General features: G+C 47.4%; 1 protein-coding gene across 1 annotated transcript; it reads right to left on the bottom strand.

The window, feature by feature from the left end:
- Positions 1–15,464: 15,464 nt before the first annotated feature.
- LOC128154813 (zinc finger CCCH domain-containing protein 11A-like) lies at positions 15,465–24,643 on the bottom strand. The gene is made up of 16 exons (XM_052815916.1): positions 24,575–24,643; positions 24,261–24,380; positions 23,511–23,634; positions 22,844–23,062; positions 22,427–22,543; positions 21,818–21,898; positions 21,218–21,328; positions 20,586–20,648; positions 20,225–20,324; positions 19,935–20,020; positions 18,905–19,405; positions 18,311–18,384; positions 17,282–17,594; positions 16,798–16,964; positions 16,328–16,395; positions 15,465–15,771 (listed from the first exon to the last, which is right to left on the bottom strand). The coding sequence occupies exons 1-16, from the start codon at positions 24,626–24,628 to the stop codon at positions 15,507–15,509; spliced, it is 2,463 nt and encodes an 820-aa protein (XP_052671876.1). The 5' UTR covers positions 24,629–24,643; the 3' UTR covers positions 15,465–15,506.
- Between the last annotated feature and the right edge of the window lie 667 nt (positions 24,644–25,310).

Below are 25,310 nucleotides of genomic sequence, written 5' to 3' on the forward strand. Positions count from 1 at the left end.
CCACACCTGGATCCTGGACCTCTGCAAAATGATGGAGGGGGAGAGCACAACAGGAACATAAACACTCCACACAATTTTGTTCTCTCCTGTGCATTAACAACTCCTTGCTGCCGATAGCTTCGTAACACTCGAGGCAGTAACTCTCACGCGTGGTTTCGGTTACATCCTCGGTCATTTTTAAGGTGGTAGACTATTTTGGAAATACTCTCTGCCTTCACTGGCGGACACGCAACAGCACAGGCTTTAAAGACTGTCACGGAAAACATCCCTGCACACCCGACTGCAAGAGCAAACGCCTCTTACAAAGGTAACCCCTTAAGGTGAGAAGGAAAAACGCCCAAATCGGAACTAGTTGGTCTTCTCACGGATCGCAACGACAGCAAGTTCTTCAGTTCAACAGGAACCGGCTCCAAAAACCCCATCCTGAACTCGGAAAGACCCCTCCGGCGTGCCGCCCCGCTCCCCACACGGCTCTAAGGGCCCTGCGCAAGAAGCACCGGGACGTTCCTCTCACACGGGGCCGAAGCCGCGGCAGCCCGGCGGTACTCACGTTCTGCAGGTAGCGGAAGATGAGGATCTGGAGCGGAGCGTTAAGGACGCCCCACAGACAGACCACGTACCCACACCCTTCCTGCGCCAGGGTTCGTTAAAAACCCTGTTAAGTGCTGTCATGGGGAACAGCTCAACTACCGGCGAAGGCGGAGGAGCCCAGGCTACGTTTAATACAGGACCTTCAGGAGAATACGAATATAAGAGGGAAGAATAAAATATTTACAGAAACCATGGCGTACACCAAACCCCGTCTCCACGGGCAGAGCCTAGGCCGGGGACAGCGAAGGCTGACGACGGAGCAGGAGGAGGGAAGCAGCGAGGGGGAAGCCTTCCTCGCCGGGCTCTCGCGCGCTCTTCCTCTCTCCCGAAGTCTGCGCAGAAGTCTCAGCGGGAGAAAGTCCTGCAGCAGGATAAAGCGTCGGCAGCTTGGGGCTGGGTGACCCTTCTGGAGCCGGAACAGCAGTTTGCTCAGTTTTGGTTTCAGACCTTTCCTCTAGGAACTAAGACAGCACAGTGGATTATCAAAGCACGCAAGTGTTTTCTCCCAGAGAGAAAGCATTGACAATCAACTCTGACAACTGATTTTTCCTCTGCCAGCAGCAAATGCCTGAGGGCCCCCGCAGCTTCACAAATCCTCGTAGGAAGAGAAGAGACTCAAGTTCTTCAAAAATTTAAGAAAATCATTCAAAAGGTAGCTGCTAGGGAAAATGATCCCTAGTGGCAGGGTACACAATAGACCCCAGTCTCAGCTGTCTTCTGCAGGGTCACAAATTCAGACCGCACCTCTGACCTGCAGGGAAGTTCAGGACAACTGAGTGCAGATACTGCCAATTTCTACCAGTTCACCTGTGCTTTAAGACTCATTGCAAAGCCTCAGCTCGAAAAAGAATCACCTCTGGGTATCCAACAAAATAATCAGTTGCAATTTATTTATTTATTTCTTTATTTTCAGCCTTAAGACTATGCGGTTCAGATGTCCAGCATTTCAGCAAGTTCCATGAGGAGCTCATCCTCATCCTTCTCTGGGTCTGGGTCAATTATGTCTTCCAGTTTGCCTCCTGAGATTTCCCAAAGAAACTTCTCAAAGTCGTCTTCTACAGAGAAGGGGGCTTCCCAGGCCCCTGTGGAGCTCAGCTGGTGTGTCTTTACCGCTACTTGTGTGGAAGCTGAGGTCGAGCTTGTGACCTCTGACTGTGCCACAGAGTCTGCCTGGCTTCCAAGGTGCAGTTCAGGACTTGGAAGAACAAGAAAGAGAGCAAATCAGTGTATGACATTCCTTAAGCAGAGACATGTTTTCTGCAAGCCAGCTCTTAAAACGGTAGTTAATCCCTCCTACACCTCAGCCTTACACAGGGATTGTTATTCAATTAACCTGGGGCTACTTTTAGAGCCCAATGTATCAGCAGGTACATTTTGCAGTTTGGGGATTTATCCGCGAAGACACAGCATCTGGGGTCTGGCAAAGAAGGTTCCATTTTTGTAGCCAGAGGTACTTGGCCACCTTTACTAATTTGACTGCAAAAAGGTTACCAAGTCAACCTCTGCAGGCGTTCAGAAAACCCAAGAAGCCACTGAAAAGCTGTACCAACTTGCAGCATTTTCAGACAAGAATCTGAATAAGCAGTCCAGCCAGCTGCTAGAAGCTTATTCTTTCAGACAAATTTTTCCTCTGCTGGATTTTGGCATGAATTATCTCAAAACTCTAATTTTTCCACGTGTGAAAAAAACCACAACTCAGTTTCACGTGAAAGGCACACTGATCAAGAAAAAGAACAAGTTGTGGTTGTTACCTGGCTTGGGGTTTTTCTCTCCCACGTATGGAGAGGAGGCTGTCCTCTGGCAAAGCCGGAACAATGGCCTAGGAAGAAGCAAGGTGGTTTTTATGATACACAGGTCAAAGACTGCTTTGCAGATTCTTCCTCCACTGCTTCTCCTCTGGCATTGCTGAGCCCTAACCAAAATACAGAACCAGGGCACACCTGAAGAAAAGTTAGTATTCCCTTAAAGTTTACTAACGACCTTGGGTCTTCCTAAAGAACACAGCATTAATGGACGTAGCAGAGCGTTGTGTAAACACTGCCATTCACCTCGTAAAAAGCAGAAAGGTACTACAAGCGTCCTGTCGACCACTTCTGGATTTAAAAGGGAACAGAGACCCGGAGAACATTTCAGTCTTCCACCTGTTCTCCAAGAGGAGCGTACAACTTGGGCATCAATTTTACTAGGGACCCACTACTGCCTCAGTCGCTGTCCTTACCACAGCTGCTTTTTTAGCTGAAGGCTCCTTCCCGTCGCCACCAGTGGCACTCAATGGCTTCACAGCCGCCACGGCAGAGGGATGACTCTCGGCTGCCTTACGTTTCAGTGGCTGCTTTGTGGGGAAGGTGGCTTTCCCATCCAAAGGCTTCAGGCACACCTTCCGTTTGGCTAGAGGAAAAGGAAGAGAGAACTGATACCGTCTTGCTCTGCCTCAGGGGAAAAAAAAAACCAAACAACAAACAGGTTCTCTTAACAGTCCCACAATCCTTCTAGGTAAGTGCATTTAGCCAGCAGCTAAAGAGGACAGCTTCAGCACTCGAGCAAGAGGAATCAGGCAGGTGTTTTTAAATTAACTTTTAGGGCTGTATGAAAGCTCATGGAAAGGAAAAAGGTGAAGGCATACTTAATAGCCAGTTCTTATCTGTCTCTGTACTGGTCTGCTCAGAGGACAGTCCTAGCCTCTCCTTCAGAGACCTGGGGACTTGAACTACAAGAGAGAACAGGAAAAGTTAGGCAGACTGCATAAATCTCCATTTGGTGTTCGCATTTCGAAATGAGACCCATCACTTCACTGGGATTCAGAGCTACCTCGAGCCCTCAACCAACACGCAAAAAGAACCGTTAGAAGAAAGGACAAACAGCAAACCTAAACAGAAAATCTGTGCATCAAACCCAGATGTCTGCTCAGTAGCCGTACCTCTCTTTGCTGCTTTGTCAGCACTATCCAGAACCTCTGTCTTCTTCCCCAGCCTGTCAGCAAGGTTGCGCTTTAGCGGAAGGACACTTTTACCAGCTTCAGAAAGAGAGAAAACAAGCAATACTTTAAGAACGTTTCTCTGGAGGAGGATTTTAGAACAGTCAGCCACAAACTTCAATGCTTCCAGGGATCTTTGCTTATATTTGTCTTTCAGCTGCTAACCAAATTTGCCACTTCTGCCGTCAACATACATCTCTGCCAAAATGTATTTTCCTCCTGCACGCAGCAAAAATACCCTTAAATATAGTTCACGTTTAGATGAGGGCACCCGAACAACGGCTCACAAAAAGCTCTTACCTGTGGAGGCTTTCCATTTTCCCATCCTCTCGCCAAGGTTCAGTTGAATCACAGGCTCCTCCCCTAAAACAAAGAATAATCTCTTCAGTGCACACAAACCAGTAGCCAGTAAAAGCATTGTCCTTCTAGCCCACGTCCCAGCAAAAGACACTCTTCTGGTAGCCAAACCGAAACGAGTGACTACGAGTAGTAGTAGTGCCACACGTTTTTTGCCTTTCCAAGGAATTTGTGCAGATCTGAACACCACCACTTATACACAGACTCGTATCACGCTACTCTCCGCAAGTGCCACCGTCAGCCTCGTCAATGCTTCAAAAATTGGCTACTTGTATAATACCATCTTCTATAGGTCTTCCCTTTCATTACTCCCCGGGTTTTCCGGTTATCCCCTTATTTGCATACCGACACTTGTATTGACAGTAGCCTCTCTCTCTGCTGCTACTGCACTTAACCCAACCACTACTTCTGCCACATGCTGTCCACACATTAGCTCATTCACAAATCTCACTCAACTTCAGGAACATGAAAGTCCAATTAAGCACATTGGAGAGTCTGTAAGATGCTGTAATACGTGAAGAGCTACGGCTTCATGTCAGGCTGATAAAAAACACTTCTGGATCTTTTATTGCAATACAACAAACTCAGCACCTACAAATGCCAAATATTTGCAATCAAACCAGGGCCTTTAAGCATAAAAGCAGGGTTTTAATTAGAAAAGGCAGCACCAGCAGGCTAACGTGTCTGAATTATCTTAATTATTACTTAACCTTGTGGTTGAGGAGCCATGAAATGGAAACAACAGTATTCACTATAAGTAGGGGATATTAACTCACCACCTTGCTTTTTTGTTTTTTCCTTTAGTTTCTCCAATTTGATTTCTTCAAGTGTTTTTATTCCAAAATTTAAATTGTCCTCTGAAAACAGAAAATCATTAATGAAGCTGAGGCCTAAAGGCACATGTTGAAGAGCACACATCCTCAAGCTTCTTACACCTCAGAACCCTTCCAAAGTCTTCCAAATAAACCCTCTCAACACTCCCCACAAGTAAAAAAAGCCATAGAACGGATGGGCATTTTGGTAAGCAATTGGCACCCCTCCTCCCATCCTACAGAGTAAAACCTGCACTTTTAAGCGTTTTAATCCATCTACATGATATTCGATTCCTCTGTCATTAGACATGGCTTCCCACAGTGTTTGAAAGGACGCATTTGCAGGCATTTAAGCTCCACGCTGTGGCTCTATTTTGTTTTACAAAAGTCAACAAGGAGGAGTTGACCTGTCTGACCCAAGGGACATACGACATTATTAGACAGGAACGAGCTCATGGAAATAACTGACTCCATCCAGCTACCCTATGTTCTACCGTACTTTTAGAACATAGTGCTTTGGAGTTAATCGTCAAGTTCTCCTTCCAATCCATCCTACTACAGCTGCTAGAATACCTTGCTTTGTATTAGCGCTGCATTTCCTAGTGGAAATTATCCGCGATCCACTAGGGGCTTCTGTTGCCGGTTGCTGGACAACTGTTTTAGTTTCACCTCCTTCTTCAGAAAGCTGGTCTGAAAGTCCAAAATAAACCTATTCAGTTAGGGAGCAGGGATTATACAAGACGTTTCATGCTTATGTAGCTCGTACAATGACGTTTCAGTCCACGGTTCACATTCTGTTCGTATTCTTAACTACAAGCAACTGTTTGTAGGAGGGTTTTTTTAAACAGCTATATTGACTTGACAAGCTCATATAAGCAAGAGCTATACCGGGGAAAAACTATTTAAGAGTCCAGACTCTCGTCCGTAGCTTTAAACGCTACACAGTTCAGGCATTCTCTCATTTATACATTCACCTCCAGTAGAAGTGCCTTCAGGAAGTAAAAAGTACCCATCTTCATCATCATCTGCAGCATTGATTACAACTGGAGGATGCGTAGGACTTGGGACCTTTTCAGAGTTTTCCACTATCATCACCCCCCTCAGCTGCGGAGAGGGATTTGACTGGACAGAAAGTTTGTTTTGCTGCAGTGACGCCTGAGCCATTTTCACAGCATCTTCTGCAGACTCAGGGGGACTTGGAAGCGTAGCTAGAGGAAGATGAGGATCATCTCTCATTTGGCCATGTAAAACTTTCACCCCAACCTTGCACTCACTGTCTAGATAGGGTAGATAAGGTACATAACCCACCTGGCTACTGAATTCAGAGTTTCCTATTCCCCACCCCTACGAACACACTAGGAACAACGGCTTCCCTTCACACACTAATCTCGCCACCCGACCATCCAGAAAGGATTAAATGAGGGGAAAGCAACCTGAAGTGCAAAGATCACACAAAGCACAGAGAAGCTGAGCATGAAAGAAAAAATTACATACCAGAATTACAGTCCGTTTAGCTGAGAGCCTGCGACTGCACACTTCTCCCTACACTCATCAGTGAGCAGTTACCTGATGCCTTCTACGGCATTGTACCCACTCCTAAGTAATATTCAAAATTAATTCTTTAATGCTGAAAGAAAAAGGACCCAAGAAACTCACTTTTGCTTGGCGGGAAGAAGCGTCCGTCGACATAACGTCCTTTCGTGTGACGGAACGCGCAGTTGGATTTTTGACAGCCAGCTGGTTGATTCTCCCAGTAGCAAGGAATCTCACTGCGTTTTTTCTGAAGACAGAAAGAAATAAAAGCTCATGGTAACACTCGCCTGAGATTTGCTAAGAGACATAGTTACACGTCATGCCAGAGACAGGGCTATTGCAGTGCACTGCGGAAACATCATTCCAAAGGGCAGTTTATCACTGAAAGCATTTCAGGGCAGATCGACAAAGTTTGCGTAAGCTGTAACAACTACATATTATCCAGCTTTCCTGTCATTCCGTTGGAGAAGACGGGGGCTCTCACACATCAGTTCAGGGTGGGTTAAACTAAGACAACGTGCAAAATACTGAGATTATTCAGAGGGAAAAAATGCCTTAAATTGCCTAGCTTGAATCTCTCTCAATTTATCTTTCAGAGCCTTATTTCCTTCCCATCTTCTCCCTCCCCACCCTGTGCTACCCCAAGACCTCAGAACAACGTCAGCACCTAATACAAAAATGTCTTGCTGAGATATACCTAAGAAATTGATTTTTCTTCCCCCAACTTCCTCCCACCCCCCTCCAAGTAACAGAAACCAGTATCATTTTAAAGCAAGTAAAGCTATCACGTACAAGCACATTCAGTCTACCGACAGCAAGGAAAAATGCTTTCAGGGATTTCGTTTGAGAACACATCTTTAGGCAAACACTCACTTCGACTTCCATGTGTCTGAACCTGCAGGTAGCCTTGAAACAGCGACCCTCCCGCCACAGCCTGCACACTCTCTCATTGCCCAGAGCAGCCTCACAGTGGCGGAAGGAACAGCTGTCTCCCTGTAACCAAAAGGAAATCAACAAAAAGGAAATTAAAACAGTACAGCCTAAAAAATTATCCATGCTAGCAGAACTGGAAGCAGAATCTAACTGCTTATTCAGTTAACAGAAATCTGGATGTCCCCTCCCCCTCTGCCCCCTCCTCTCCTAAAAACTCAACAAGAAACCCCAAAGCAAAAGAAGCCCAAACATACCTTGTTACAGGTGGAATAGAAATAGAAGTAGCAGTCGTCTCCTTGCTTAGACATAATCGACAAAGTCTGAGAACGAGCTCAGGTCCTAAGGGTTCGCTCTCAACAGGGACTTCCTCCAGTCCTGGCAAGAGCTGGCTTCGCTCTTTCTTGGACTGAAAGTCTCCTGATGGCTTGATCAGTCAAATCTTCTTTTTCAAAGTAACCCTAAAGAAAGGTATCAGTAGGTGAAAAAGAAGAAACAGTCCTACTCCCTGGCCTAACCTTCCAGCTTGCTGACCTGCCTTTATCCTGTACCAAAGACCAAGAAGGGAACAAAACTTTGTTTTGCACCCCAACAAACGCACGAGGGGAGTATTATTGCACCTACCTGTGGGTACTTGTGGGTTATAAAGCACAAAGTATTCCACTTGGGCAGTCTCTCTTGCTGCTCTACTTTGTGCCTTTAATCGCTTACAAAAGTATTAAAGATGCTTAACGCCCCCCCTGTTTATTACGACAGTCAGATCACAAGGAAGGCAGAGCACCAGGAACTACGTGTTCTCATCCCCCCTGTCAATCCGTCAGCCTTACCCCAGCTGCAAACAGCTGCTGATGATTTACCTGCTTGTTACCGCACTCCACTAGGCTGACAGCGCCCTAGGTGTCACAAGTTACATAGACAATGCTGCGTTATGATGCGTATGCAAACCACCCATCGGGTCGTCTGAAGCACAGAACAAGCTCTTGCTAACACATCTCATCTCTGGATGAGAATCTGAAGCCAAGTTGTCCAAAGCTGAAGCAGAAGAGTCAGAATTTCCACTCTTTACATTTGTTTTAGTCAACTCTACCTGTTAAATACTGTCTGAACATACATACACATACCTGTTTATACACACACCAAGAGCGAGTGACGATAAAGTCAACAAGAGTGATAGTAAAGATTAGAATGTGGGGCTATTTGCCACAGCAGACTGCATAAAAAGTCTCTCATTTTGAGGGAACCCGTAAAAACAAAAGATCTACAGAACGGTTTGATGAATATGCCTTCAAGGCTGATGCTTTAGAACACGAGTGATTTTAGGGCCAGCACACAAACAGGCATGCCTATGTACACGCGTACAGTATAAACGTATCTATACACACGAGCGTGCACAGCATATGTTGTATGATATCCCTATCGAGAGCAACTCTTAGCCCTAATCAGACACGCAGAGTTGCAATCAATTAACAGCAGGAAGACAGCAGATCGAGGATACAGCAAGCTTTGAGAGGCAGGGAAATGCTTCCTTTGCAAGTGGCGTGGCTGCACGGTACCAAGAATTTGGAATTACTTTGATTTTAGGAAAGAATTTGTTTTCTTTTTACATCAGAGCCAATGCTACAAGTTTGCCATCGTACGCTGTTCTCTAATCCATATATCCATCATCACGCATTGCAGCAAGATCACGGAAGGTTTGAAAAGATGGCTTAGGTCCAATTTGACAGCTGATGATTTTTTGGTGCCTCCAGAGCTGAAACTGATCTTCTTTAGCCACAAGCAGGTTTTTTGGATGCAAAGTCAGATACTTTGATTCTTACTGTTCTGAAGATACTAAATGCCACAAAACCTGCAGCCACACCAGATAAAGCTCAAATTCAAGCGGTTCTGACGCCTTCCATTCAGATGCTGCGCATTTCTGTGCAAGTATTTCTGACGCTTTTGGACAAAACGGCATGAAATAGTTCTTACAGCTTAATAACAAAAGGTTGGAACCTTCTACTCACACAAACACTAGCGGATTTTCCAGGATTTTCTTTTTTCCAGCAGGGAATTTTCCCAAATCTGAAATAAAGAGAGGACAAGTTGGGTTCTCATGTTAGTTTCTGGGTTTTGACTGCTTGGCAAAGGGAGTTGTTATGGGTTTGTGTGGCGGGGTTTTGGTAGCAGCGCAGGGGCTGCAGGGGTGGCTCCTGTGAGAAGCTGCTCGAAGCTCCCTCAGCTCGGAGTCGGACCCGCCTCTGGCCCAGGCCGACGCAATCAGCGACAGTGGTAGCGCCTCTGGGATAAACTATTTCAGAAGGGGAACCTGCAGCGAGCAGGGGGATTAGGAATGTGAGAGGAACAGCTCTGCAGACACCGGGGTCGGGGGGCAGGAGGGGCACCCGAGGAGGTTGATGCCCCTGCAGCCCCTGGAGGCGAACGGTGGAGCAGAGGCCCCCCAAGATGGCCGTGGCTCCATGGGAAAGCCCGCGCTGGAGCAGCGTGTGGCTGAAGACCGGCCCGCGGAAAGGACCCACGCCAGGGAAGTTCGGGAAGAACTGAAGCCCGCGGAAAGGACCCACGCCAGGGAAGTTCGGGAAGAACTGAAGCCCGCGGAAAGGACCCACGCCAGGGAAGTTTGTGAGGAACTGCAGCCCGCGGCAAGGACGAGACCTTCCTGAAGGACAGTCTCCTGTGGGAGGGACCTCGCGGTGGAGCAGGGGACGAGCGCGGAGTCCTCCTCCCCCTGAGGAGGAAGGAGCGGCAGAGACAACCTGTGAGGAACCGACCCCAGCCCCCATTCCCCGCCGCCGGGGGAGCAGGGAGAGAAACCCGGGAGTGGAGTTGAGGCGGGAAGGAGGGAGGGGTGGGGGGCAGGTGTTTGCAGGTTTGGTTTGACTTCCTAATATCCTTGGCTTCTTTGGATTTGTAGTAAACTACATTGATTTTGTTTCTTCCCCAAGCTGAGCCTGTCTTTTGCCCGTGACCATAAGGGGTGAGTGATCTCTCCCAGTCCTTACCTCGACCCACGAGCCTGCCTTATGTTTTCTGCTCATCCCACCGTGGCCCGGGGCGGCAGGGGGAGAGGAGAGTGAGCAAGCGGCTGCGTGGTGCTTTGTTACCGGCTGGGCTTAAACCACAACAGGAGTAAGACCAGTTGTTAAGTGCAAGGTTTTCTTCCCTTCTTCAGTATTGATGGGACTATTCACTTTTGACCCTTAGCACCTTCAAAAACAGGCTCTTGTGTCATACAGATTCCTACGCATCTCCTGCTAGAAATTACTGGCGCTCCTTCAGGTAGAAGTCTGACAAGAAACATTCTTCCAAATGTGTTGCTGATGCCATTGATAATTAAATTAAATTTCAAGCACGATTTCTGCAGTTTGCACAAGCCAACGCTTAAATGGGTGGCAATTAAGGGACACTGCTTTGCCCAGCAGAGGCATTCCAATACAAATCAGGAGGAATTCACGGTCTAGAAGGCGCCATTTCTTTTCCCTAGGAAGTGAGAGACACCTGTATAGTGCAACTTTACTACATTCACCACCATGGGGGGAACAAGAGAAATCCCCTCAGACCTAGCTCTTTTCAGTGCCCAAGCAGCTCAGCATTTTGCGTGTTGCCTTCCATATTCCTGAGCAGGAGTTCGACTGGACCCCTCCAGCCACCCGGGCTGCAGAAAACGTGCAGCGCAGTCCATCCGTTGTTCCCCACATTTGAAAGACAAAGACTCGCCTCAGGCAGAGGCAGATTCTTTCTCCTTCACGTTCAACAAAACCACCAGCTCAGGAAACAGCAGGAACCGAGACCTAGCCAGTATCTGCTCACTGTACTCCAAACTCAACACTCTTCACACCTTTTGTGCTTTAAAGCCTTGCTACGGGGAAGGCTCACGCAGCCAGGATTCAGGCATCGCTCGGGTTACACAGACACACTGACATACCCAGCTCTTTCCTTGGTTTTGCTTTGGAGTGAATTTCCTCTGCGTCATCTGGCACCAAGTTCATATATTCATCAAAGCCCTAAAAATCAGCAACAAAAGCCGTCGGTGAGCTACGTCCCCTGCTCTAAACTTCAGCAACAACGACACAAACTATCGTGAGCTGTGCTGACGTGGGCTGGACAATTAAGACTATTAATTGGAGAGGCACGAGGTCTTGCCACCCCCCATGCTAGTTTTTCCTGACAGGAAGAAACAGTTTTATCAATTTGAAGAACAACCAACAAAAACCCCAAGCCAAAGACATCCTGATACTCACAATGATGCAGCCTTCTAGCCCCATGTTCACTTGCTCAGAAAGCCACACCTGGATCCTGGACCTCTGCAAAATGATGGAGGGGGAGAGCACAACAGGAACATAAACACTCCACACAATTTTGTTCTCTCCTGTGCATTAACAACTCCTTGCTGCCGATAGCTTCGTAACACTCGAGGCAGTAACTCTCACGCGTGGTTTCGGTTACATCCTCGGTCATTTTTAAGGTGGTAGACTATTTTGGAAATACTCTCTGCCTTCACTGGCGGACACGCAACAGCACAGGCTTTAAAGACTGTCACGGAAAACATCCCTGCACACCCAACTGCAAGAGCAAACGCCTCTTACAAAGGTAACCCCTTAAGGTGAGAAGGAAAAACACCCAAATCGGAACTAGCTGGTCTTCTCACGGATCGCAACGACAGCAAGTTCTTCAGTTCAACAGGAACCGGCTCCAAAAACCCCATCCTGAACTCGGAAAGACCCCTCCGGCGTGCCGCCCCGCTCCCCACACGGCTCTAAGGGCCCTGCGCAAGAAGCACCGGGACGTTCCTCTCACACGGGGCCGAAGCCGCGGCAGCCCGGCGGTACTCACGTTCTGCAGGTAGCGGAAGATGAGGATCTGGAGCGGAGCGTTAAGGACGCAGCACGGCAACGAGTCCTCGGCGACACGGCAACGAGTCCTCGGCGACAAGGCCCTTCGGCGCCTCCCGGGCCCACACAGCAGCTCCTGCCCGCCTAGCCCAGCCCCCCGCCCCCGCCAGACCGCCCCCCCCCCCCGCCACACGAAGGATACGATGGGCTGCACCATCACCTTCTGCACCTTCTGGCCCTGCCCGCGGTACGCCATGGCTATGGCTATGGCTGCTGCTGCTGCCGCTGCTGCTGCTGCTGCTGCTCCCGCCCGGCACACGCTCCCGCCGCCGCCGCCGCCACCGCCACCGGAAGCCGCGAAGCAGGGCGGGAGCGCGCAAGGAGCCCTGGGATGCTGGCGGACCAGGCCGCTCGAGGCGGCTGGGAGGACCGGCGTCTCTACTGCTCCGCGTCGGCGTGGCGAGCAGCGGGGAGCCCCCCCGGGACCGTCTGTGCCCCCCCCGGGACCGTCTGTGCCCCCCCGGGACCCTCTGTGCCCCCCCCGGGACCGTCTGTGCCCCCCCGGGACCCTCTGTGCCCCCCCCGGGACCCTCTGTGCCCCCCCCGGGACCCTCTGTGCCCCCCCCCCTCCCCACAGACAGACCACGCACCCGCACCTTTCCTGCGCCAGGGTTCGGTAAAAACGCTGTTAACTGCTGTCATGGGCAACGGCTCAGCTACCGGTGAAGGCGGAGGAGCCCAGGCTACGTTTAATACAGGACCTTCGGGAGAATACGAGTATAACGCATATACACGAACATCCCCCTGAGCTGGAAGGCAAGGATGAAGAGCAGAACATACCCCCCTTCATCCAGGAGGAAATAGTTATGTTACATTTTAAAAGAAATCAAATCTGATTACAGCTAAAATCTTAGGAATATAAAGTTCTAGTGTGTGACTACAGTAGATAAAGAACTTAAAGAATGTGTAGTACTGTACTTTTAGCTGACTATCGTTGGCTTATATTTTCTTTTAAGAAGCCAAGAAGATTTGGTTCTTGGAAACTCCCTACCTTTCCCATCTTGATAACTGAAAGACCAATCATTGAAAAAGTTAGATTTCAAAAGAGAACATAGTATACATTTTTATGCAAACTAATATAGATAGTGATGAGAATCATACCGCGCAGAATCAGCTAAAAGAGGTCAAGAAGCGGACAAGTGAGGAAGACTATGAAAGACCAGCAGAGGGCTTCTGAAGACCACCAGAGACCGTTGCTGCGCCTGCGTGAAGAGACATATACATATGCTAATGATTTACTGGAAAGTTGATGATTATGTATAACATTTCCCAGAAACTTAATGAATATGTGTAACAGGTGTGTATTTAACTGTATCGTTAAGACAAGACAGGTGCACAGGATAGGCGGAGCGATCCCCCGTGTGCCCAGCGCTGCAATAAAGGAGTGCCTGCTTCTTAACTTCTCATTGCTGTTAAGGAGTTTTATTCCGGATTTCGGCAACAGTTAGGGACCTACTACGCCATCTGGACACTCACAAGTCTATGGGACCAGATGGGATGCATCCAAGACACTGAGGGAACTGGCGGAGGTCCTTGCCGAGCCTCTCTCCATCATCTGTCGGCGATCCTGGTCAACAGGGGAGGTCCCAGGGGACTGGAGGTTTGCCAATGTGACACCCATTCACAAGAAGGGTCGGAGGCAGGATCCGGGGAACTACGGGCCTGTCAGCCTGACCTCGGTACCAGGGAAGATTATGGAACGGTTTGTCTTGAGAGCGCTCACGTGGCAAGTCCGGGACAAGCAGGGGATCGGGCCCGGTCAGCATGGCTTTACAAAAGGCAGGTCCTGCTTGACCAACCTGATCTCCTTCTATGACCAGGTGACCCGCCTAGTGGATGAGGGAAAGGCTGTGGATGTTATCTTCCTTGACTTCAGCAAGGCCTTTCACACTGTCTCTCATGGCATACTCCTTGAGAAGCTGGCGTCTCGTGGCTTGGACAAGCGTGCTCTTCGCTGGCTGAGAAACTGGCCGGACGGACGAGCCCAGAGGGTCGTGGTGAATGGGGTGAAATCCAGTTGGCGGCGGGTCACAAGTGGTGTTCCCCAGGGCTCGGTGTTGGGGCCAGTTCTGTTTAATATCTTCATCGATGATTTGGATGAGGGGATTGAGCGCACCCTCAGCAAGTTTGCAGATGACGCCAAGTTGGGAGGCAGGGTCGATCTGCTTGAGGGTAGGGAGGCTCTACAGAGAGATCTGGACAGGCTGGATCGATGGGCCGAGGCCAATCGTATGAAGTTCAACGAGGCCGAGGGCCGGGTCCTGCGCTTCGGTCACGGTGACCCCGTGCGGCGCTACAGGCTTGGGGAAGAGCAGCTGGAAAGCTGCCCAGCAGAGAAGGACCTGGGGGTGCTGGTTGACAGCCGTCTGGATATGAGCCGGCAGTGTGCCCAGGTGGCCAAGAAGGCCAACGGCATCCTGGCCTGTATCAGAAAGAGTGTGGCCAGCAGGAGCAGGGATGTGATTGTTCCCCTGTACTTGGCACTGGTGAGGCCGCAGCTCGAGTCCTGCGTTCAGTTTTGGGCCCCTAACCACAGGAAAGACATTGAGGTGCTGGAGCGTGTCCAGAGAAGGGCAACCGAGTTAACTGCTGTCATAGGGAACGGCTAGGCTACGGCTGAAGGCAGAGGAGGCCAGGCTACATTTAATACAGGACCTTCGGGAGAATACGAATATAAGAGGGAAGAATAAAATATTTACAGAAACCATGGTGTACACCAAACCCCGTCTCCACGGGCAGAGCCTAGGCCGGGGACAGCGAAGGCTGACGACAGAGCAGTAGGAGGGAAGCAGCGAGGGGGAAGCCTTCCTCGCCGGGCTCTCGCACGCTCTTCCTCTCTCCCGAAGTCTGCGCAGAAGTCTCAGCGGGAGAAAGTCCTGCAGCAGGATAAAGCGTCGGCAGCTTGGGGCTGGGTGACCCTTCTGGAGCCGGAACAGCAGTTTGCTCAGTTGTGGTTTCAGACCTTTCCTCTAGGAACTAAGACAGCACAGTGGATTATCAAAGCACGCAAGTGTTTTCTCCCAGAGAGAAAGTATTGACAAGCAACTCCGACAACCGATTTTTCCTCTGCCAGCAGCAAATGCCTGAGGGCCCCCGCAGCTTCACAAATCCTCGTAGGAAGAGAAGAGACTCAAGTTCTTCAAAAATTTAAGAAAATCATTCAAAAGGTAGCTGCTAGGGAAAACGATCCCTGGTGGCAGGGTACACAATAGACCCCAGTCTCAGCTGTCTTCTGCAGGGTCACAAATTCAGACCGCACCTCTGACCTGCAGGGAAGTTCAGGACAACTGAGTGCAGATACTGCCAATTTCTACCAGTTCACCTGTGCTTTAAGACTCATTGCAAAACCTCAGCTCGAAAAAGAATCACCTCTGGGTATCCAACAAAATAATCAGTTGCAATTTATTTATTTCTTTATTTTCAGCCGTCAATCAGTTCACCAATTTCCATGAAGAAGTCATCCTCCTCATTCTCTGGGTCCACATCAACTTCGTCTTCCTGTTTGCCTCCTGAGATTTCCCAAAGAAACTTCTCAAAGTCGTCTTCTACAGAGAAGGGGGCTTCCCAGGCCCCTGAGAAGCTCAACCGGCGTTTCTTTACTGCTACTTGTGAAGAAGGTGAAGTTGAGCTTGTGACCTCTGACTGTGCCACAGAGTCTGCCTGGCTTCCAAGATGCAGTACAGGACTTGGAAGAACAAGAAAGAGAGCAAATCAGTGTATGACATTCCTTAAGCAGAGACATGTTTTCTGCAAGCCAGCTCTTAAAACGGTAGTTAATCCCTCCTACACCTCAGCCTTACACAGGGATTGTTATTCAATTAACCTGGGGCTACTTTTAGAGTCCAATGTATCAGCAGGTACATTTTGCAGTTTGGGGATTTATCCGCGAAGACACAGCATCTGGGGTCTGGCAAAGAAGGTTCCATTTTTGTAGCCAGAGGTACTTGGCCACCTTTACTAATTTGACTGCAAAAAGGTTACCAAGTCAACCTCTGCAGGCGTTCAGAAAACCCAAGAAGCCATTGAAAAGCTGTACCAACTTGCAGCATTTTCAGACAAGAATCTGAATAAGCAGTCCAGCCAGCTACTAGAAGCTTATTCTTTCAGACAAATTTTTCCTCTGCTGGATTTTGGCATGAATTATCTCAAAACTCTAATTTTTCCACGTGTGAAAAAAACCACAACTCAGTTTCACGTGAAAGGCACACTGATCAAGAAAAAGAACAAGTTGTGGTTGTTACCTGGCTTGGGGTTTTTCTCTCCCACGTATGGAGAGGAGGCTGTCCTCTGGCAAAGCCGGAACAATGGCCTAGGAAGAAGCAAGGTGGTTTTTATGATACACAGGTCAAAGACTGCTTTGCAGATTCTTCCTCCACTGCTTCTCCTCTGGCATTGCTGAGCCCTAACCAAAATACAGAACCAGGGCACACCTGAAGAAAAGTTAGTATTCCCTTAAAGTTTACTAACGACCTTGGGTCTTCCTAAAGAACACGGCATTAATGGACGTAGCAGAGCGTTATGTAAACACTGCCATTCACCTCGTAAAAAGCAGAAAGGTACTACAAGTGTCCTGTCGACCACTTCTGGACTTAAAAGGGAACAGAGAGCCGGAGAACATTTCAGTCTTCCACCTGTTCTCCAAGAGGAGCGTACAACTTGGGCATCAATTTTACTAGGGACCCACTACTGCCTCAGTCGCTGTCCTTACCACAGCTGCTTTTTTAGCTGAAGGCTCCTTCCCGTCGCCACCAGTGGCACTCAATGGCTTCACAGCCGCCACGGCAGAGGGATGACTCTCGGCTGCCTTACGTTTCAGTGGCTGCTTTGTGGGGAAGGTGGCTTTCCCATCCAAAGGCTTCAGGCACACCTTCCATTTGGCTAGAGTAAAAGGAAGAGAGAACTGATACCGTCATGCTCTACCTCAGGAAAAAAAAAACAAAACAACAAACAAACAGGTTCTCTTAACAGCGCCACAACCCTTCTAGTTAAATGTATTTAGCCAGCACAACTACACTGCCTTTTCCCGGATTCTCAGCACTATCTTCCACACCGTTAACTCTGTTTACCAACAAGCCATAAAAAGGAGCAAAACAATTACAAAAAGGAGCCAGAGTTACAACGTGAAAATTGTCACCCTCTGCCTTTCTTTCAAAGCATGACCTAAAGTAACTCTTTAACATACAGTCAACACTTACTTTCAGCTTTCCATTCCTGGAGTTGAGCTGCCCGTTTCCCTGGTGATACGGCAGCACCCTTTCCTGGGCTTTCAACCCCATCTCCCGGAGATTTCACCAATATCCTCTTTGGAAGCTGATAAGCTGACCCTGAAACCACACTGGATTCAGGACTCCCTGATGCTCGACTTTTATCCTTGATTGCCTGTTCAACAGGAGATGGCACAGCAGCTGCTTCCTTCTGAAGCTTCTCTTCTTGGCGTTGCTTCAGCTGCCGCTTCTCCCACATTATCTCTTCAAGGCTCTTCACTTGAACTTTGGAATTAGTTGCACTCTGATCAGAGGGCCGGAAAGAAACAAAAGAAGAGGACTAAGAGGACAAAAATCTATGGAGATTTCAGTAAGAAAATCTGAGTAGCAATCCCTCCGAAATAGCTCCATGTGGAACAGAGCATGTTAATACCATTCAGATCTGACATTTTTCCCCATAAAACGTTGCCTGTAACCTGTAACAGGATCCATGCTTTGCTATGGAAATAGTTTCAAAAGCCTACAATTCCCAACACAGCAAGCTTCTTCAATAGAGCAGAAGACTCTAGCTGTAATCTATTACATTCTTTTTCAGCAACAGGAAGTCATACAAGCTCCCCCAAGACAGCATTCCCTGGCAGACTGACTTCCTCTAATACAAACCTCTAGCCTTTTCTATTAAAGTTCTTAGCCCAGGATTTTAAGATCTCCTTCTTCCAGTCTCACAGAGAAAGTCACGGAGAAGAAAAACATTAACCTCGCAGATTTTATCTGGTGCTAATAGGGTTTCTTATTCGTTGTCAGGTATAATAAGATTAATTCAAAGCTTGGGGTTTAACACGTTGTCTGGAAATGCTATTGAAAGTGACAGGACTTGCGACATCACTGCAGCGCTTTCCAAATGCAGAAAGGTAGCAACACACTCAAACTGGGAGCATGCAGCAAGTTACAAACAAAACATAACAAAATGTATCAAAAATTGTGTGAATAGATAGATGTATGTCTTCACAAAGGACTCACCTCTGCGGGTGCAGAGACAGCTTTGGGAAAAGGCTTGCTCAATTCCACTATCTTCTTTTCTTCTCTTCCAGGTGCTGCGAAACAAGCAAAAAAAAAACCAAAAACCCCACATCATTTTGTCAACAGCAGAAATAAAGAAACCTAGTTACCTCTTAACGATATCTTTAGTGCTCTGCCAATTTTGACAAAAACTGGCCCTCACATTAAGAAGTTGATACATGCTTTGCAAACATAGATACATCAATAACTAAGTTAAACAACGCATATGCCAAAGAGGAAGGTAAGCCTGGATTCAGCCCAGGGAAGATCCCATACCACAAGCGGATGGCAGAAAAAAACAGAAGCAAGAAACTAGGCTACAAAGCTCCTCAGTGGAAGAATTTTCCAGTGGGAAATACAGAAAACCATCACGTGATTCACGGAAAATAATATGGTTGCATATTCTGGCACTTCCTTGCCTTCTGACTTCGTAGCCTTAAACTCTTCTACCCTCTACTATATGCAGAAGGAAAAAGCAAAGCAAATCCTGAGCAAACTGAATTTGCTTGACAGGGGAAGCGCTTCACCAGGGCAGGTACCAAATCACCTTATTACCTATTAGCTTTGTGATCCGTAACAACCTCCTCCCTGTCGGGGCAGGTTCAGGTTGTGCTGGTGGAGCTGGCACTTTTCCTCCACTCTGCTGCATCCGCAGAGCTTTCTCCCGCTTGATTTCTTCCAAGGTTTTAACACGCACTTCTCCTGCTGGCTTGGCTTTACCTGCCGGCTCTGCCGGGCGCACTTGGCTGAGCACAGACGGAGCAAGTATGCTCTGCTTCTTGGGTTTCCTCTCAACTTTTGTCTCGGTAGGAAACTCTTCTGGTTTTCGCTTCTCTCCTTCCAATCGCTTGTGGTTTTTTTCAGCCAGGGATCCTGAGAAAGTTTTCACACGAACTGCAGGGGAAAGTCTTGCCCCCGAGCTGGGATCTTCTGTTTTACAACATCCTTCAGTCTGGGGTTTCCCTTGAGGTTCTCCTCGTCTCCGATGAGCTCTCTCAAGTCGAATTTCCTCCACTGTTTTCACATGGATCTCTCCTGCTGGCTTAGCAGCCTTCTCTGTCATCATCAAAAAAAGAGAAGCACCAACATTTAAGGAGAGTCCAGCAATATTTAAAGTCTCCAAAATCTGTCACAGGACTAAGGAAAACTAGGTTTGCGTGATCCCAAGAATGCATCTTAGGACAGCACCATTCTGCACGGTATTCTCCTCCTTTAAGCCACTTGTAGTTTGAAAACTAGTGCTATCCGGAGAGAGTTGCGACACAAAAAGAATTAGTCTATTTTATTTTGTTACTTTCTCAGACCGTTGTCTCTCTGTTCACATCTCAAACTCCTGCTCCTGGTAGTGCTTCTGTCCTACTTCTGCGTAAGCATACAGCAGGTTCTGACGGCTCACAGCAGTTTTCAAGCGGAAACCTTGATGAGGCACGAGTGGAAAACACCCCCCCACCCCTAGAGCCAGATCTCTGACAGTGGCTAAACAGGACAGCTTCAGCACTTGAGCAAGAGGAATCAGGCAGGTGTTTTTAAATTAACTTTTACGGTCGCATGAAAGTTCATGGAAAGACAGAAGGGGAAGGCATACTTAATAGCCAGTTCTTATCTGTCTCTGTACTGGTCTGCTCAGAGGGCAGTCCTAGCCTCTCCTTCAGAGACCTGGGGACTTGAACTACAAGAGAGAACAGAAAAAGTTAGGCAGACTGCATAAATCTCCATTTGGTGTTCGCATTTCGAAATGAGACCCATCACTTCACTGGGATTCAGAGCTACCTCGAGCCCTCAACCAACACGCAAAAAGAACCGTTAGAAGAAAGGACAAACAGCAAACCTAAACAGAAAATCTGTGCATCAAACCCAGATGTCTGCTTAGTAGCCGTACCTCTCTTTGCTGCTTTGTCAGCACTATCCAGAACCTCTGTCTTCTTCCCCAGCCTGTCAGCAAGGTTGCGCTTTAGCGGAAGGACACTTTTACCAGCTTCAGAAAGAGAGAAAACAAGCAATACTTTAAGAACGTTTCTCTGGAGGAGGATTTTAGAACAGTCAGCCACAAACTTCAATGCTTCCAGGGATCTTTGCTTATATTTGTCTTTCAGCTGCTAACCAAATTTGCCACTTCTGCCGTCAACATACATCTCTGCCAAAATGTATTTTCCTCCTGCACGCAGCAAAAATACCCTTAAATATAGTTCACGTTTAGATGAGGGCACCCGAACAACGGCTCACAAAAAGCTCTTACCGATGGAGGCTTTCCGTTTTCCCATCGTCTCACCAAGGTTCAGTTGAATCACAGGCTCCTCCCCTAAAACAAAGAATAATCTCTTCAGTGCACACAAACCAGTAGCCAGTAAAAGCATTGTCCTTCTAGCCCACGTCCCAGCAAAAGACACTCTTCTGGCAGCCAAACCACAGAAACGAGTGACTACGAGTAGTAGTAGTGCCACACGTTTTTTGCCTTTCCAAGGAATTTGTGCAGATCCGAACACCACCACTTATACACAGACTCGTATCACGCTACTCTCCGCAAGTGCCACTGTCAGCCTCGTCAATGCTTCAGAAATTGGCTACTTGTATAATACCATCTTCTATAGGTCTTCCCTTTCATTACTCCCTGGGTTTTCCAGTTATCCCCTTATTTGCATACTGACACTTGTATTGACAAACCACTTCTGGATCTTTTATTGCAATACGACAAACTCAGCACCTACAAATGCCAAATATTTGCAATCAAACCAGGGCCTTTAAGCATAAAAGCAGGGTTTTAATTAGAAAAGGCAGCACCAGCAGGCTAACGTGTCTGAATTACCTTAATTATTACTTAACCTTTCGGTTGAGGAGCCGTGAAATGGAAACAATAGCATTGGCTATTACCTTGCTTTGTAGACAGAGTCACAGTTCTCACTACCGTCCGTACAATTTCCTTTTCTGGCACAGGAACAGCCCGAGATTGGAGCGGAGGAACAGAAACTCCTGAAGGACCTTCTGATCAGAGCAAGCAAAACATAAGGATGTTTAGGGAAAAAAATAAAACCAACAAAAAACCAACCAACCAACCAAAACAGAAGAACTATCACAAAGACCAAAGACATTAGTTATCCATTACTGTCAAACACACAATGACCACTGCATGTAAATAAGAGAAATGAGCAATTTCCCTCTGATTTGCCCTTGGAATTCCAATCTAGAATATCAGCTGTTTGAGTTTAAGAAAACAGACTGCACGCCAAAGTAGCTCAAGGCCTGCAACTAAGCATGGAAGTCTGTCACTCAAGCAGCTCTCAGCTGCATACACCTCCCAGTCTGAACCCAACAGCCCCCCAAAATTTCCTTTCTCGTGCCAAGAATTGTATTCACCAGTGCATAGCCAGCTATCCAGGTAGTATCAGAAGCTTAAAAACAAAAACAAAAAAAACAAAAGGATGAAGGTGAACAGAAGGCAGAAGGATAAGAAAGTAAGGGATATTAACTCACCACCTTGGTTTTTTGTTTTTTCCTTTAGTTTCTTCAATTTGATTTCTTTAACTGTTTTTATTCCAAAATTTAAATTGTCCTCTGAAAACAGAAAATCGTTAATGAAGCTGAGGCCTAAAGGCACATGTTGAAGAGCACGCTTCCTCAAGCTTCTTACAGCTCAGAACCCTTCCAAAGTCTTCCAAATAAACCCTCTCAACACTCCCCACAAGTAAAAAAAGCCATAGAACGGATGGGCATTTTGGTAAGCAATTGGCACCCCTCCTCCCATCCTACAGAGTAAAACCTGCACTTTTAAGCGTTTTAATCCATCTACATGATATTAGATTCCTCCGTCATTAGACATGGCTTCCCACAGTGTTTGAAAGGACACACTTGCAGGCTTTTAAACTCCACGCTGTGGCTCTATTTTGTTTTACAAAAGTCAACAAGGAGGAGTTGACCTGTCTGACCCAAGGGACATACGACATTATTAGGCAGGAATGAGCCCATGGAAATAACTGACTCCATCCAGCTACCCTATGTTCTACCGTACTTTTAGAACATAGTGCTTTGGAGTTAATCGTCAAGTTCTCCTTCCAATCCATCCTACTACAGCTGCTAGAATACCTTGCTTTGTATTAGCGCTGCATTTCCTAGTGGAAATTATCCGCGATCCACTAGGGGCTTCTGTTGCCGGTTGCTGGACAGCTGTTTTAGTTTCACCTCCTTCTTCAGAAAGCTGGTCTGAAAGTCGAAAATAAACCTATTCAGTTAGGGAGCAGGGATTATACAAGACGTTTCATGCTTATGTAGCTCGTACAATGACGTTTCAGTCCACGGTTCACATTCTGTTCGTATTCTTAACTACAAGCAACTGTTTGTAGGAGGGTTTTTTTTAAACAGCTATATTGACTTGACAAGCTCATATAAGCAAGAGCTATACCGGGGAAAAACTATTTAAGAGTCCAGACTCTCGTCCGTAGCTTTAAACGCTACACAGTTCAGGCATTCTCTCATTTATACATTCACCTCCAGTAGAAATGCCTTCAGGAAGTAAAAAGTACCCATCTTCATCATCATCTGCAGCATTGATTACAACTGGAGGATGCGTAGGACTTGGGACCTTTTCAGAGTTTTCCACTATCATCACCCCCCTCAGCTGCGGAGAGGGATTTGACTGGACAGAAAGTTTGTTTTGCTGCAGTGACACCTGAGCCATTTTCACAGCATCTTCTGCAGACTCAGGGGGACTTGGAAGCGTAGCTAGAGGAAGACGAGGATCATCTCTCATTTGGCCATGTAAAACTTTCACCCCAACCTTGCACTCACTGTCTAGATAGGGTAGATAAGGTACATAACCCACCTGGCTACTGAATTCAGAGTTTCCTATTCCCCACCCCTACGAACACACCAGGAACAACCGCTTCCCTTCACACACTAATCTCGCCACCCGACCATCCAGAAAGGATTAAATGAGGGGAAAGCAACCTGAAGTGCAAAGATCACACAAAGCACAGAGAAGCTGAGCATGAAAGAAAAAATTACATACCAGAATTACAGTCCGTTTAGCTGAGAGCCTGCGACTGCACACTTCTCCCTACACTCATCAGTGAGCAGTTACCTGATGCCTTCTACGGCATTGTACCCACTCCTAAGTAATATTCAAAATTAATTCTTTAATGCTGAAAGAAAAAGGACCCAAGAAACTCACTTTTGCTTGGCGGGAAGAAGCGTCCGTCGACATAACGTCCTTTCGTGTGACGGAACGCGCAGTTGGATTTTTGACAGCCAGCTGGTTGATTCTCCCAGTAGCAAGGAATCTCACTGCGTTTTTTCTGAAGACAGAAAGAAATAAAAGCTCATGGTAACACTCGCCTGAGATTTGCTAAGAGACATAGTTACACGTCATGCCAGAGACAGGGCTATTGCAGTGCACTGCGGAAACATCATTCCAAAGGGCAGTTTATCACTGAAAGCATTTCAGGGCAGATCGACAAAGTTTGCGTAAGCTGTAACAACTACATATTATCTAGCTTTCCTGTCATTCCGTTGGAGAAGACGGGGGCTCTCACACATCAGTTCAGGGTGGGTTAAACTAAGACAACGTGCAAAATACTGAGATTATTCAGAGGGAAAAAATGCCTTAAATTGCCTAGCTTGAATCTCTCTCAATTTACCTTTCAGAGCCTTATCTCCTTCCCATCTTCTCCCTCCCCACCCTGTGCTACCCCAAGACCTCAGAACAACGTCAGCACCTAATACAAAAATGTCTTGCTGAGATATACCTAAGAAATTGATTTTTCTTCCCCCAACTTCCTCCCACCCCCCTCCAAGTAACAGAAACCAGTATCATTTTAAAGCAAGTAAAGCTATCACGTACAAGCACATTCAGTCTACCGACAGCAAGGAAAAATGCTTTCAGGGATTTAGTTTGAGAACACATCTTTAGGCAAACACTCACTTCGACTTCCATGTGTCTGAACCTGCAGGTAGTCCCGAAACAGCGACCCTCCCGCCACAGCCTGCACACTCTCTCATTGCCCAGAGCAGCCTCACAGTGGCGGAAGGAACAGCTGTCTCCCTGTAACCAAAAGGAAATCAACAAAAAGGAAATTAAAACAGTACAGCCTAAAAAATTATCCATGCTAGCAGAACTGGAAGCAGAATCTAACTGCTTATTCAGTTAACAGAAATCTGGATGTCCCCTCCCCCTCTGCCCCCTCCTCTCCTAAAAACTCCACAAGAAACCCCAAAGCAAAAGAAGCCCAAACATACCTTGTTACAGGTGGAATAGAAATAGAAGTAGCAGTCGTCTCCTTGCTTAGACATAATCGACAAAGTCTGAGAACGAGCTCAGGCCCTAAGGGTTCGCTCTCAACAGGGACTTCCTCCAGTCCTGGCAAGAGCTGGCTTCGCTCTTTCTTGGACTGAAAGTCTCCTGATGGCTTGATCAGTCAAATCTTCTTTTTCAAAGTAACCCTAAAGAAAGGTATCAGTAGGTGAAAAAGAAGAAACAGTCCTACTCCCTGGCCTAACCTTCCAGCTTGCTGACCTGCCTTTATCCTGTACCAAAGACCAAGAAGGGAACAAAACTTTGTTTTGCACCCCAACAAACGCACGAGGGGAGTATTATTGCACCTACCTGTGGGTACTTGTGGGTTATAAAGCACAAAGTATTCCACTTGGGCAGTCTCTCTTGCTGCTCTACTTTGTGCCTTTAATCGCTTACAAAAGTATTAAAGATGCTTAACGCCCCCCGTTTATTAGGACAGTCAGATCACAAGGAAGGCAGAGCACCAGGAACTACGTGTTCTCAACCCCCCTGTCAATCCGTCAGCCTTACCCCAGCTGCAAACAGCTGCTGATGATTTACCTGCTTGTTACCGCACTCCACTAGGCTGACAGCGCCCTAGGTGTCACAAGTTACATAGACAATGCTGCGTTATGATGCGTATGCAAACCACCCATCGGGTCATCTGAAGCACAGAACAAGCTCTTGCTAACACATCTC

The sequence above is a fragment of the Harpia harpyja genome, chromosome 19 (genome assembly GCF_026419915.1).
Source record: "Harpia harpyja isolate bHarHar1 chromosome 19, bHarHar1 primary haplotype, whole genome shotgun sequence".
Lineage (NCBI taxonomy): Eukaryota > Metazoa > Chordata > Aves > Accipitriformes > Accipitridae > Harpia > Harpia harpyja.